This window comes from Alosa sapidissima, chromosome 16 (assembly GCF_018492685.1).
Source record: "Alosa sapidissima isolate fAloSap1 chromosome 16, fAloSap1.pri, whole genome shotgun sequence".
Lineage (NCBI taxonomy): Eukaryota > Metazoa > Chordata > Actinopteri > Clupeiformes > Clupeidae > Alosa > Alosa sapidissima.
The window spans coordinates 29,797,537-29,814,057 of record NC_055972.1 but is presented as its reverse complement, the minus strand read 5'-3'; the positions used below and the strand labels follow the sequence as shown (position 1 = coordinate 29,814,057).

Below are 16,521 nucleotides of genomic sequence, written 5' to 3'. Positions count from 1 at the left end.
ATGAAACAAAAATTATTTGCTTGACCATGTTCTGTCTCTTTGGCACTGGAGTAGCCCATTGACTCAGATGTGACGTGATCAGGTAAGAGGTTTGAAACAAAAATGGCAACGCTGCTTTGCGATTGCTGGACTTTTACTTTGACAAGTTGTCGTCGTTCTGTCTTCCAAATTCATAAAAGGTTTGGTATGAATGTTGAGTCATGTCTCATGAAACAGTCATGAATGATTTATGTGCAGTTTATGACAGCTGCTATGAATGTGTTATGAACTCACCCGTCAAGTAAAGTGTTACCGGGTTCATACATGTATGTCATGACAGTGTCATGTCACTCTTATGTCGATACTGTCAAGTAAAGTGTTACTGTGCATTTTTTTAAGTTTGAATATGAATATTCTTTTCCATAACTTTGTAACCGTCTTTACATTGGATGCACTGTGTCAAGATAATGAGAAAAGAAATTCAGCTGCCACTGAGGGTGTGCACAAGGAGACCAAAGAAACCATTTGGCACCAACGTTTCGGTCATCTTGGAGTGCAAAATCTAAAGCTGCTGGCTAAAGAGCAGTTTGTGGAAGGATTGGACTACAATAGGCTAAAAGATACCGATTTCTGTGAGTCAGTCGTGTGCTGAAGGGAAACATCATCATAGCCAATTTCCAGCTGATGGCAGAAAATGAGCCAAATAACCACTTGGCTTAGTGCACAGTGATGTGGAAAAATGAATGAGAAGTCACTGAGTGGAGCCGAATATTTTCTCCCGTTTATTGATGACAAAACTCATTACGTGTGGGTGTATGTCCTGAAAAGCAAAGATGAAGTCTTCAATACATTTGTTCAGTGGAAAGCAGAAGTAGAAACATATACTGGAAGAAAACTGAAACTGAAACTGAAAGTTCTACGCACAGATAATGGAGGAGAATATACTTTGACAGAGTTTGAAGAGTTCCTGAGGGAAGAAGGAGTAAGACACAAACTGACTGTTCCAAAGACACCTGAAAATGGACTACACTGGTTATGATCCAAAAATAGACCTTAGGTTAGATTTACACCTGATTACTCCTTTAAGGCATGGTCAAACCCTAGGCACCTCTCTAACCTGTGATGGATGAGCTGAAGCACTGTGAACCAGCACTAGGGCCCTCTCCGAAACTAGTTACTTCTCCCTCTCCCTAGCCACTTACACTTTGTTTGCGTGTTCACGCGGAGGGTCCGCCACCCGAAACCAATTACTGTTAAGTAATAGTGTGTTATATACCCTCCAACGCCATGGTTCCGTGAAAACCAGCTTTCGCTAGGGAGAGTGAAGTTCGTTCCAAAGCTGAGTGCGGTTTTATAACCCTACGCACTAATCAAGGGAACTTCATTTAGCTGCGAGGGTGTTTCCATAGACAATAAAAGATATGGACAGAGTCATCACGTAGACGTCAGTCGAGACGGGTGAAGCAAATTTCAATCGTTTCCTATTGGTCGATGAGGCTTTCTGCGCAGGCTCAGGGGACGTAGATGTAAGGTAGACACGTAGTCTGACTCGTGTAACTCTTGTGATAGCTGCACCGAGAGATTGGGTTAATGTAGGCCCTTATTTCGTTACCACCACGTCTACATTTACTTTTCTTAAATGTCCTAGTTGTTCGTAGATACATGTGATTTCATATAAACAGCACTTGCCACATTCATAGCCTACTGTCAATCCATCAAAATTTCACTGAAATGTTGTGGTCCGATGCTTTCGTTCTTATCCAGAGAATACGGTTATTTTGCTCCTGTGCAACGCTTTAACCTGCTCTGGTCGCATGCTCATTACGTAAATTACGTCACTTTAGCATTGATTTCAGAAAAAAGGTTTATTACTCAGCCGGTAAGTCAGTTACGAGGTTATGACGCCAATCACACAATGTTGTATTACTCCGAAAATAGAAAAGGTTCATATAAAGGCTTAAAACGTTTCAGCTGTAATGTTATTTGATGTCAAAGTGGTGCCAAATTGAATGGGGTTCAATGGAATGGCTAGGTGGAACTGGTCTCCTATTTAGCCTCAGATCGACCATAGTGTCTACGCTCTCCGAACGTTTGCCAGCCACCTTGGGTGTTTCCCACCCGAGTTCACTCGGTAATTGAGGGGGAGTGGGTAAGGATTAGTTTCAGAAAGGGCCTTACAGCCCAAGAGGCCACAGTGGCCCCCCATAAGCTATTAGCCGTTAGCTCCAGCATGGATTCCGCCCAGGGGAACGGGTCTTTTCTGAGCATAGGTACAGGGGACAGGAGGCATCTGCTGCCAGTTAGGTGATGCGAAACACAGATATCGGTCCCCAGAGGTGTTACGTGGAGGTGTTACACGGATATGTTTCCCCCTGGCGCCACGGCGCACTCACAGCTAGCATGAAATTTACAAGTCACCCAGAGACCACATAGTGTTTAAATAGGATTTTAAGTTACGCACGCACGCACGCACGCACGCACACAAACACACACACACACACACACACACACACACACACACACACACAGAGGTATGCAACAGAGACACACATGGACACACACACACACACACGCACACACATACTCACTACACACACACACATGGCTGACCACAAGCCTATGTCTGGGCTCCAGGGTGATTACCCTTCAGGCATTGAGCAGCCCATGACTCAGTTTCTAAACCCCAGACTGGACATGGCGACCTGTTTGACACACACTTACACACCCTCACACACACACACTCACACACTCATACACTCTTTCTGACTTTCTCTTGGCACCTTGCTTAGGCTCTGAAGCAGCACCACAGTGGCGCTGGAAAAAATGAGCGTGGAGTGTGAAATCTCTCTGTCTCTGATTCATTGTTGCTCTCTTTCTCTTCTTCCCTTCCTCTCTTTCTCTCTCTCACTCCCTGCCACTCTATCCCTCCCTCCCTCTCTCCCTCCCTCCCTCTTCCCTCTCTCTCTCTCAGGATAATTTCAGGTCCATGGCCACATCATAAACCCCAGCAGCAGCAAGCAGCAGCAGCAGCAGTAGTTCTGTGAGTGCTGACTAGAACTCCATTAAGTAGTGTGGAGCCTCCAGCTGAGATTTTACTATGAGAAACCTGCTCCCTGCATTACACTGTGTCTGCCATTAGCTCTGGATGAACTATATTTACTGTTACAATCCCTCTCTCTTACACTCTCTCTCTCTCTCTCTCTCTCTCTCTCCCATCACCCAATCCTTTTCTCTCTTTTTCTCTCTCTATATACCATGCACCCTCTCTCTCCCCACCTCTCTCTCTCTCCTTCCCCAAATCACCCACTCTCTACCTCCCCTTCTTTTTTCTTTCTCCCTCTCTTTCTCCTTCTCTCCCACACCCTTCTCTCTCTCCTTACCCCATCACTCTCTCCCTCTCTCCCTCTCTCGCTCTGCTGTGCGTGTTGTGCAGGACCACACAGGCTCTATCCCACATCAGAGTGGGCTGGTGGCGGTGTGCTAATTTACGCACGCTGGTAAAATGTGTCGCTGGTCCGGCTGCCGCCTCCACCCCCCCTCCTCCCCTCCTCCGCACTGGAGCCTGTTATGAAAGCCAGACACTCGCCGAGGGGGCCTGAAATAGCGGCCAGACACGTCACAGCAGCAGTGGCAGCAGAAGCAGCGCACATACACACACACACACACACACACACACACACACACACACACACACACACACATACACACACAGACACATATGCACACACACACACACACACACACACACACACACACACACACACACACACACATATGCACACACACACACACACACACACACACACACACACGCGCGCATGCACGCAAACACACACACACCCAGAAGCCAGACACCACCCAGGCCAGCCAATGCTGTTACCATGGGACCAAGCCAGACAAAAACATATTATGGGCTTTCAAAAGTTGACATCTTAAAAAAGGGAGTCGTGTCAGAAGCGTTGGAGTGGTGAAACGGGGCACGTGGAAACAGGGACTCACCCTGTGCTGTGTCATGATAAGCACTGCAGGGACTCAACCTGTGCTGTGTCATGATAAGCACTGCAGGGACTCACCCTGTGCTGTGTCATGATAAACACTGCAGGGACTCAACCTGTGCTGTGTCATGATAAGCACTGCAGGGACTCACCCTGTGCTGTGTCATGATAAGCACTGCAGGGAGAGTCGTTAGTGGGACTAAAAGGTGTTGTACAGTACTATGCTGCAGGCCATTAGGATGACATGATGAGTTAGCACATGAAACAACAACACACTAACAAATAAACAAATAATAACATAACTTACGCTATTAATGTGAGTGGGCACAGGCACACATAAACACACAAACACACACACACACACATTGATGTCTTAAAGTGAGCAGACACAGACACGTGTAAGCATGCACTAAAAAATCGAAACACACACACACACACAGACACACACATGTACACTCTAATTATTTAACAGTGTGTTTACTTCTAAAGCAGCTGAGGCTGCTAACCACAGGCCATTCAGACGTTTCTCCTTAACTACATTTTAACAAGAGAGCCCTCTGGGATGACATTATCCAGTTAACACACACGGGCCACACACACCCACCAGCCCTCTCACACAGACGTGCACACACATGTGCATACACTCACACACACACAGACACACACACACACGCACGCACACGCACACACACATACACACGCACGCACTCGCACACACACACACATGCACACGCACACAGACATACACACACATACACACGCACGCAGACACATGCACATGCACGCACGCACGTGCATACACTCTCTTTCACACACACAGAAACACACACACACACACAAACAAAATATACAGTATACATACATGCATATGCTAAATGTACATACAGAGTATCCCAGATGTAGACACACATACAAACACACACACACAAAGAAAGCGAGCAAGATAGAAAGTGAGAGTGAGGCACCAGCATGCCTGCCTGCACACCTAACCTAATGTAAAAAAAAAATAATAGAAATAGTGGACTGGAGAATCTGGATTTAGATAACTACATGCCAGCAGGTACCCTGAAATGTGCCTCCAGGATGTTTGAGAGTGTCCTGCTACCTCCCTATTTAGAGCATGCGGACTGCAGATCACGCTGGTAATGACCTATTATATTTTATGCCACTCAGTGTCGCTGGACATAAAATTGACTTGTGCTAGTCATGCAGCTAATCATAGTCCCGCGAAGAAGCGAAGAGGACCTGACGTCGACAGCTCTGTGAGAAAGGGCAAATTGAGAAACAAATCATTGGTACACACATGCTGCTTATTTTCTGGGATTTTTCTCTGCTGGTGAAACCCCAGCATTGAATCTCCTATTTCATTCTCTCTGAGAGCTATCCTGGGGACGGGCAGGGTGTTGTACCTCCAGAAATATATGTGAAATCCAAAACCATTCATTAAAATCTGCCAGACTGTCAACTATCTCTTCTTAAACACACCCAACATTTTAAAAAATAATAAAATGTTTGGCCGGGATGACACTGAGTGTGTGTGTGTGTGTGTGTGTGTGTGTGTGTGTGCGTGAGTGTGTGTGAACGTATGTACGTTTGCTTGCATGTGTGTGTGCCTGTGTGTGTGTGAGAGAGAGAGAGAGAGAGAGAGAGAGAGAGAGAGAGAGAGAGAGAGAGAGAGAGCAGGAGAGAGAGAGAGACAGAGAGAGAGTAAGTGCGTGTGTCTGTGAGTGTTTCAGTCAGTCTGTCGGTTAAAACTTAATTTGGGCACTAGTACATCTCGAAAATAGCCATGTTCAGAACAGAAATTATAAAGCACTCACAACTGACAATATATAGTTAGGAGAAACCCAAAAAAGGGTTTTAAATGGCCTTGAAAATGACATCAAATGACACACAAAAATACACATGGTAGATGTGGGACCCACGTAAATGTCAAAACAAACACATTGAGATGTTCTAGAAAGGCCAACGCGCAGGCGAAGCGTGTGGGAAGAGGAGCGCGTACTAAACAACAACTCTGAAGTGCATTCTGCAAGACCAACAGAAATGTGAGCTACGACAGACAGTTGCCAAGATGAATGCAAATATGGAGGATTTCAACTCAACTGGCAAACCCCAGCCAGCCTTCATTTTTGCATCGGGGTGCAAAGGTTATGTTATCATCGGGTATGAACGGCCATCAACGTCCCAACAAATCCTGGGCTTGAGGCTGCTCTCCTGCCAAGCAGACCACTGAGGTCTGATGGAATTTGGCAGGAGACCATCTGATGAAAGTCTGTGCATTTGAGGTTTAGCTTCAGACCTTCCTGATTGAACCAAGGAATCAGGGACATTGTTGGAGTGGACTCCCTAAATGCATCTCTCAATACGGAGAGAAGTTTATGTCTTATTGGAAAACAAATAAAGAAATAAAGGAACATTAAAAGAAAGCTGGGCTGCTCAGTGGAAAGTGCTGTGTTGTACGGCCTTAAACAAACGCTGCAGGACCCACAGCAGCTCGTCTGTAAATGCACTAATGACCCGAGGAGCAAGCCATCACCCAATTAAAAGGCAGTTAATGAGGCCTGAGCTCGTTAGGAGTCGCCCGTGTTGTTAAGCTCGCTGTATCCTTGTGGCTCAGGTCAAGGATCTCATCTAAAGCTTCTAATGGGCCCGATATTACATTACCTGAGACCCAGTATAACCGGAGGCCATAAAATGTCCAGCAGTGCAATCGCAGACAGCACTGACCTTCCCTTCCATAAACAGGGAGGCGGCACATAGCTCACAGCCTCCTTGGAGAAAAAAAATCTGCACGTCTCGGCAGTAACTTCACGGCCTGGGCCTTCACATTCGTCAGCAGTTTTACTCACCGAGTGACCATATCTGAGGTCGTGGCTCCGCAGAAAGTGATCCGCACATGTCAACGGCCTACTAAGTATCCAAATGGCTATCTGTCACAGGGGAGGAGGTATGTGGACAAATCAAATGAAATAAAAGTAAAGAAAATGAACAAATAAAAGAGAGGATGCTGAGTCTTTGATGAGGTATGAATGAAGAGCCGAAGAGCTCTTGCGCATTTCCTGGGTTATGAGAGCACTTGATGAGCCAAAAACAACTCCTCCATTCATCATCAACTTTCAGCTGTGGTGAGAAAATAGGCTCTTAACCACAAAATTATCCTTCATCACAGCATCTACACTTAAGGCTGCCAGTCACTCAGCTACAGGGGGCCACAGATATGCACACACACACACACACACACACACACACACACACGCCGACACATACAAAAACAAACATGCACATATATATCCGCATGTATAAACATGCATAAATAAAAATCTCCACACATGTGTGTATGTACACAGGCACATGGAAAAGCTGATTAGGTTGTGGTCTATAATGTTAGCTCCTCTGTCTCCCCCAAACCGGTAGTGTGTAGCCACATCTTTACGCAACAGTGAGCATGTGTGTATACGGGGAAAGGAATGAAATCAAACTATGTACAGTACCCTGCTGAAAACCCCAGGCACATGTATCTACAGAGTATTTAACTGTCCATTATGCAAACACACACACACACACACCACACACGCACATACACACACACACACACACAGACACACACATACACACAAACATAAACACATTCAGTCAACATGAGTCAGACACAAAATTGAGCAACAATGCTTCAAGTTAAACCTAAATCACTCAGCACCATCAAAGAGCTGGGTTTGTCTCCCTCTGCTGGTGGGAAGACGTCAGTGCCAAGGATTTGACTGGAAATAAGGTGGAGGCCGAGCGCACATACAGTACAGTATAACACCACACATCAGACTGAAACGCCTGAGTCACGGCTCCCACAGGCTGGTTTGTCACATCTACAAGTACATTCCTGAAGCATTCAATTAAACAGAAAATGTCCTGTTCTCTCCTCAGATCTAAAAAAACACCTTTTATTAGGCCTATGTCTCTGGTCTCTACATGCCTTTACTTCTGGTAAACTCTCAGAGTGCAGTGGAGTTCTCTCAAGCCGGTGTAAGAGAACAGTAATAGGTTCCATGTGAATGGGATTTAACAAGTTATCCCACACATTTGAGTCTCTCCCCATAGCTTGATTAAGCTCTAGAGGACCCATAGCAATGTTCCTGACATGCATAAAGGAACAAACAAATGACATTGTTTGATGTTGACAGGACTGAAATACTATCAATTGAGTGATCATGCTTATTCTCTCTACTCAGAAGGACAGAGGCTCCACCTATAGGTCAGTAGTTGCATTACAGCACAGCCTCTTACAACATGCTGCAGATTGTAGTACTTATGTCTGATATTAGAATATTCATGGCAATAAAGATTGTGTTTGTGTCACTTTTGAAGCTACCGATAAAGCTTTCAGACTTGTGAAAAATGTTGGTTACAAAAATCAGCACAATGCCATTTTATTGACAAATATGTTTGCATTACATTTTATATACTCTGAAATACAGAAATATCCAAACTCTTTTCATATTTTCATCAGTACAAAAGAAAAAAAAATCTAGTACTAAAATGTTAAAATTATTCATTTTTTTCATAACAGCATAAAATAAAATAAGATAATTAATCTGAAACACTGACATAATAAAAAAGCATAAATGTATATCTTTTAAGTTGTATAAAACTGCATTTTTGATGAATATCTATTTCTTTTTTTTAAAAATAAGTCACAATCATTTTAAAGATACAAGATTAATCTCTGACTGGTCAAAGCAATAGTGATTTAGTTGCAATGAGAGGATGCCAAAAACAAATATAATTATTCTTCAAATCAGTCACAGAATCATAAGACAATATTGAATGATAACAAAAGATTAATTCTGCTACACCTCCTTCACAGCCTAATAAGTAGGCATTGATTTGCTGGATTACAGTGCTGTTTACCATTAATCATTATCATCATCGTAATCTCAATCATTGTCAACACCATCATCCTCATCATCATCATCATCATCATCATCTCCGTAGTCACAATTTATAATATCACTATAAAAATCATTATGGCATTCATTAAACTCAGCACGAATACCATCATAGAAACTATGTTCATCATTACCATAAACTCTTTTCTTGTGCAGTTACTTTCAGTGATTTGGACATGTAGTGAAATATTAACGCCACTGCTTTTTAATCAATAGTGTCAGCTGCATACAGAGCACAGAGGCATATCAAAAAAGGACATGTTTAGTTTTTCTGATCTGTGAAATAAAAAGGAAATCAAACCAAGCTATTAAAAAAGTACAACTGAAAAGGACAAAGAGAAGAAAAACGTCAGAACGACACTGCAGCTATGAAGAGAATGGTGAATGTGCAAGGAATGTGTGTGTGTGTGTGTGTGTGTGTGTGTTTATCAGAGTTTGGTCATTGGTATGTGCTGGTTGTTCCACGGCCCCGTCCACACCTCCTCGTCCTCTGAGAGCGTGTGCTCGCTGGGCGTTTTCGAGCGGTCCCTCTCGTCCTCCCCACCGCCACCGTCCACTGACGACTCCCGCTCCAGCCCACAGCGCCCCCTGCCGTTCCTCTGCAGCAGCGGCACCGTTGACGATGTCCCTGGCATCTTGTTGGCCACGCTGACCTTCGAGACGCCGCCGCCACTAATGCCACTACTGTTGCGTCGCGACCCTTGGCCTGACCCCAGCGTGTTGTTAGAGAGCCCGATGTTGAGGCCGATGCCGACGCGGTCCGAGATGACCGGCATGCCCACCCCGGTGCAGTTGACCACCGTCGGCACGACGACGACCCCAGGGTCGCCGGGGTCGGTGCCGTTGAGAGGGAGCTGCTCCTCGTGCGTGACGCCCAGCTTGTCCAGCTTTTTGAACTGCTTGGCCAGACGTGCGGGCGACCCCGAGCCCATCTTGAAGTTGTTGGTGTGCGGGTGGGTGGGCCGACGCGTGCGGATGATGGAGCCGTTCTGGGCGAGGTAGACAGAGCCGTTTAGGCTGCCATGAGTGTTGTGCGTGCTATGCGTGCTGTGGGTGTTGTGGGTGTTGTGGGTGGAGGTGTTGCTGCTGCTGGTGGTGGGGGACGTGGTGGAGGACGTGGTGGTGGGGGCTCGGTTGATGCGTAGGACGTCGGGAGCGCTGTCATCTCCCGTGGAGCTGGTAGTCTCGCTGCCCACTACCAGCTTCACGCGCTTCCTCTGTCCATGCTAGAACAGGAGAAAACACAAGAAACAGATGAGCATCACAACTGAATGCAGAGTTCAGCAAAGACATCAGTCTACTTGGGGGTAAAGACTGAAGATGGAAGAATTTTAGAGAATGAGTTTCAGGAAAATGTACACATGGTGAACAGACACAGTATCAAAACTGAATGCAGAGTTTATCAAAGACATTACAGTCTACTTGAAGAAAAAGTCCAAAGACAGAAGAAGAATTTTTGAAAATGAGTTTCAGGAAAATGTACACACAGAAGTAAGACAAATTAACACACATGGTGAACACCCACAGCCCTCACAGTGAGGAACTAATTTTAAAACTTCATGCCATGAGATCAGTAGGTAGGAATTCACAGGCTCACACTTCAGAGACTTCACTGGTAGAAATACTGAGCTAATCAGCACTCCCACAGCAAGGGAGCGAGTAGAGGCTGGAGATGAAAACATGTCCCAGCCTCAGAAAACCAAAAGATTTAAGCACAGAATCTACTCTTCTTTAGAGCTGGAAGGGGGGAAATCAGACAGCTGGCCACACCAGAGAAGTTGAAGTAAAAAAGTTTGTCTTGCAAAGACTGATAAGGATAGAGGAGAAATGGTCAAACCAGAAGCCGAATGAGTCAAACAAAACCAAACCACTCCAATCCACTTCAAACCACATCGAGTCTTATTGCCAACCTCCGAGCTCGAGCTTTTCTGATCATCAAAAGGCAGTGGAGAGGGCGTCCTCGTCCACCTCTGTGATGGGCGACAGCCCTCCAAAGCCCTCTTCCGAGCTGAACTCGCCCATGCTGGTGGCGTACGGGCTTCCCCCGGGCGAATACACACTTTCCCGCGACACGCTACTGTCGCTGAGCTCGTCCGCTGACTCCATACTCTCCTCAGCCTCTGTCCCTTCCTCCTCGTCTTCCTCCTCCACCTCCTCCTCCTCCTCCACCTCCTCCTCCTCCTCCTCCTCCTCCTCCTCTTCCTCATCCTCTTCCTCCTCCACGCTCCCTTCATCAATGGCCTCCTGGGCGGATTTGCGTGAGCGCCGACTGGTCAAGCTGCCCTCGCTGATGGCAGAGCTGGCGTCAGAGCCCATGTCCTCGGTGTCCTCGGTGGCGTCCGCGTCGGACGCGTTCTCCACAGAGCTGCCCGCCGTGCCCGTCCCACTCTCGGCCTCGCTGCCCGAGGCCACTTTCCTGCTGCTGCTGCTGCCACTGGCGGCCGTCGCGCTGGACCTCACGGAGGAGCGGGCGGACGAGGCCTGGGAGGCGTCTTTGCTGCCCTCTGTGGCGCTACCGCTCTCTGCAGCACTGCCACTGGCACTGCCCCTCTTTGCCTCGCTGGCACTGCCACTGGGCGCAGAGGCACTTTCCGTAGCACTGGCACCGGCGCTGCCACTGCCCGAGGGGGTCCCGGACACCGTGCTCTTCTCTTCATCTTCATCCTCGGCCTCTTCCTCGTCTTCTTCCTCCTCTGAGCCCTTCTCCGTGCCAGACTCTTCCTCTGATCCGGACTCTTTCTCCGTGTCAGATTCCTTTTCACTTCCCGACTCCTTCTCCGAGGCCGTCTCAGATCCCGATTCCTTCTCCGATCCGGACTCTTTCTCCGACCCCGACTCTTTCTCCGAGCCGGACTCTTTCTCCGAGCCGGACTCTTTCTCCGACCCCGAGTCTTTCTCCGAGCCGGAGTCTTTCTCCGAGCCGGACTCTTTCTCCGAGCCGGACTCCTTCTCTGACCCAGATACCTTGGACTCTGTGACCGATTCCGTCTCTGACTTGCTCTCCTCGTCCGAGTCCCCTGGTTCCTCCGGCTCGGACTCCGAGTCCACTGTGCTCTCCAGGGCATCGTCTCGGTCCAGATCCACCTTGAGGTAATCCTTATCTTCAGACGATGCTGCCACACTGCTCTTTTCCGACGCCTCCTCGTCTTCCTCGTCTTCCTCATCTGACCCCCTCCTCTTCTTCTTCTTCTCCTTCTTCTTGCGGGCCTCCACTTCGGAGCCGCTCCCGCTGGGCTCGGCCTCGCTCACGCTGATGGACACTTTGGACTTCCCCTCCTCGTCCTCCTCTTCCTCGCTGCGGCTCAGGCTGCTCTTGCGAGTCCGCGCCGACGTCAGCCTGGCGTACTCCTTGCCGAAAATGCCGAAGACTTTGGCCTTCTTCCACGGGGATTTGCCGGGCGCCTTGACCTTCTTACCGGCAGCGAGGAGCTTGCTGAGCTTCATGACCGACTTCAACCTCTTGGCGGCCTTAGAGGGTTCCCCCTCGGCCCCAGCATCGGCCGGCGCCACATCAGCATCGGCCGGCACCACATCAGCATCGGCCGGCGCCACATCATCCTCGGCGGGCTCCTCTTCCTCGGGCTCCTCTTCCTCTGGCTCCTCTTCCTCGTCCGGTGGAACATCCTGGAAGCCCACCCGTCGGCCTCTGCCCATCCCTCTGCCCTGACCCTGTGTGTGGCAGTTACATCATTTTCTTTCACAACTGCATTCTGGGATATAGCACAGGACACTGTAATTCTAAAGTGTGTTATTTTGCAGTAACATGAACTGGTCTGATTGTCATTCCACCATCTATAACTATACTAACTGATCAATTTGTCATAGCATGCATCTGAGATGTACATGACTATTATCATCTTACAAAACATCAATATCTTTCCTCTGTTGTGACACAATCACACTGCCTGCAGCCTCAGGGATATGTATGGCTCTTTGGAAGACTCTTAAACTCTTTGTTGTGAGCAAGGTGAGGACACCCAACACAAGCTTTGTGCCTGCACCTCCGATTTTGTATTTATAGACCGCTAACGCTTAACAACTTGAAAACAAATCAACTAAACCAACTACTAAATTGGAAAAAAAGCTATTTAATTCATTAATCAATATCTATCCAATACTGTAATGTTAGAGGTAACGGTTTTACTATTTTCAAATAAAGCAATGTACCAAGAGACACAAAACTGCTGCTGTTCTTTGGTTTGGTGCTACAAGTAAAATGTCAAGTGCTTATTTAACCTCCTGAAAATAGCCTCCTGTCATAAATAACTCTCCTGCTATCAAGTAATGAGGCGATGCTCTCTAAAGCCATGCCTTCACCTCTAAGGGCATCCCTCCCCAGTCCCAGGGCGACACCACAAGGCTCATATGGTTCTCAAAGTGTGACAGGCATAAAGTAAACAAAACCGACACTGCTTGTGTGAAACTGATATCAAAGTTCCTAGGGTCATACGTCAATCAACTTTATCGGGACCATTACTAATGGATTTAGGCAGACTATACTAACTGACTGATGCCTTTTTGACTGTCAAGACAGTCACTTTTTAATCCTGTGCTTCAGGTCTTGAGTCCTGAAATAAATTTCTAAGAGCATCTGTGTTTGCATCATTGAAAGATGCATTGAAAATATTACTATTAGTATATTTTTGGGGGCTTTTTTACTTTAGCTAGACAGGACAGTGAAGGTCAACAAGAAGCGAGTGGGGGGAGAGAGATGGGGTGGGGAAATGACCGCAGGTCGGGTTCGGACCTGGGTCCCTGTGGGCACCCTCCCCCTGCACTGGTCTTTTAATGTAAGTTTTAACGGTGCTGTGGCATTACCTCATCGTAACCATCATCCTCCATGATGACCTCTCCGTACTCGTCGTACATGCCCCCTGGAGGAAGGAGCTTTCTGCGGCTACCGTACCGTGGGATGCCATAGCTGGAACGGACAGAGAGATCAATACAAACACATATTTATGGACTGCTCTCAGTGGATGAAGAGTCTGCCACCACCAAAACAAACAGGCAAACAAACAAGCAAGCAAATAAACAAACAATTAAATAAACAAACAGTCAAATAAATAAATAAACAAACACAGACTTTAAACCTCTAAGGGGATTTTAGTCACACAGAGGAAAGTATGTCAAATTGCTTATGCTGTTGGTTGGGGACTTGTCAACATCCAAGCCTAATTAGCAATGCACAACAAATTAGTGTGAATTTTATTTGGTGACTATCTGTTGTTAATGACTGATTTAATTATTATTTTACTTTTAACTGATGCTAACAAACAGCATCATTAACACAACATGGTGCTTCCTGCAGTACGCCCCTACAGGGAATTTAACATGAGGATAATTCCACCGGGCACTAGGTCACTACTGTGTTTGTGTTAAGACTGTGTGTGTGTCCCAATCATGGGCGACATGTATACTCCACCTCGGATCAAACATAGCATTATTAGCGCACTTTAAGAACCTGTCCTGTTGCCCCAGGAGATTATACGTCTGTGTGAGCTTCTCTGGCGTAACAGTAGGGAGCCGATTAAGAGCTTCTTAGCTGCTACCACTAGCAAATGCTAACGCTGCAGGGGCCTGCACTGCAGATAGATTAGCACCACTGTCCACAGGCCCCTTGACAGATCCCATAGCAAGCCCGCTAACATCCTTAAATAGCACCACACACACACGCTCTACTGGATTCTAATTTAGCAGGCGGCTGCACGCAGCTGCTATTAGAAAAACATAACACAGTGCTCTCACAATGTAGAGAAATTCATGGGTGAGTATGTGTTTGGTTATGCTGTCTAAGGCCCTGATTGATCCTGGATTAAAGCAGGGAAGGGTGGGGCAGCCGGGGAGAGGCAGACAGGCAGGAACAAACAACCCGGGTGATTAACCCGCTTATGGCTCACTCGTTTCCATTAAATAAACGGCACGACGCACACATGCATCAGTGGTGGGCGGAACATGTACAGGTATCTGCTCCGTGGCAGTTTAGGTGGTATGCGGATAATTACCTTTGAGGGGATAATGGGGGATAATTACTACTGGGGATGAGAAAGAACAGGTGAGACAGAGAAGAACGGAGAGAGAGAGAGAGAGAGAGAGAGAGAGAGAGAGAGAGAGAGAGAGAGAGAGAGAGAGAGAGAGAGAGAGAGAGAGAGAGAGAGAGAGAGAGAGAGAGAATGGCTGATGTTCATCCCTTCAGACTGTAAAATGTAAGATGTTGTAATTGATACAACAGAAGGGGATTCATGTTCTTCTCATGCGACACCAAACAATGAGCCATGTCTCTCTGTCCCCGGAGGCCGTCATCACCACCTTCCACAGCTACGTCTCATGGACCCACCTGGCTGACAAATGTAGGGCTAGCACTTCCTCAAGGGTCATCTTTAGAACCTCTCTCTAGGGGGCAGCAAACACACACACACACACACACACACACACACACACACACACATGCGCGCACACAGACACATGTGCGCTCCACAGTTCAGCACACTACATCCTGCTAGCATCTGTTCCATCCTAACCTTGCCAACCAGATTTTCTATACACCATATGGGCTGTGCTTACAATAACAGCCTGTTCACACAAACTAATCCCTCCTCCTTCCCCCTGTCTCTCATCCTCTCTCTCTCTCTCTTCCTCTCCCTCTCTCCATCCTAACACACTTTCTCCCTCCTTCTTTCATTCTCTCTCCATGTCTCATGCTCCCTCTCTCCATCTCTGATTCTGTTTCTCCTTCCCTCTTTCTCTCTAGCATTTACATTTATTCATTTAGCAGATGCTTTTTCCAAAGCGACATACATATGTCAATTATATTACAAGAACATTGTTACATTGTCCTCGGAGAAAATCAGGGTTAAGTGCCTTGCTCAAGGGCACAACGGTGGAAGCCAGGGAATTGAACCCACAACTTTTCTGGCTACTGCATGCCAGCCCAGCTCCTTAACTACTACCTACACTGTGACAGCCCCCACTTCCTCCTTCGCTCACTCTTCTATTTCTGTTCCCTCTTGGGGTTCATTTGCAGCACAGCATTCAATGGCTATGCCTCTGCTCATTTCAGGAGGGATAAACACTAATAGATGAGAAATTAGCAAGGGATGAAGGCATAAAGACATTGACAGAAAGAGAGAAGGAGAGATGGTGTGAGTGTGTGTGTGCGTGTGTGTGTGTGTGTGTGTGTGTGTGTGTGTTTGGAATGGTCCTAACTAATGTGCAAACCTAATACGTTGGGCACAATTGATTAGTTCCTTGAGTTTTCCTTGGTTGGTTCCCGGAGGAGGCTTTGAAGAGTGGTGGAATCCTTTTGAAGCGGCTTACAGCTAATAACTTCATTTAATCTCTCACTTAGTATGCCATGCTTCTATTAGCCAGCATGATGAGAAGTGGACAGGTCTGCCAGTGGCAATGTGGCCATTTAAGAAGCCAACACACACAAATGGATATGCACACACACACACACACACACACACACACACACTTAAGCCACACAGGTGTGTGACTAATTGCACACAGGGAAATGTGCACACACACACACACACACACAAACACATCCTTTTTTCTTACCCTTGGTCATAGCCATAGTCCATCGGCAGAGCCTGTATAAACAA

At 46.9% G+C, this 16,521-nt stretch overlaps 1 protein-coding gene across 1 annotated transcript in view; it reads right to left on the bottom strand.

Moving 5' to 3' along the window:
- Nucleotides 1-8,672: 8,672 nt before the first annotated feature.
- The window catches only part of pcdh15a (protocadherin-related 15a), a 270,220-nt gene continuing 262,371 nt past the window's right edge, over nucleotides 8,673-16,521 (bottom strand). The window contains 3 exon segments of the mRNA XM_042065915.1: nucleotides 8,673-10,143; nucleotides 13,736-13,838; nucleotides 16,478-16,509. Coding sequence (XP_041921849.1) covers nucleotides 9,346-10,143; nucleotides 13,736-13,838; nucleotides 16,478-16,509 — 933 coding nt within the window. The 3' untranslated portion in view covers nucleotides 8,673-9,345.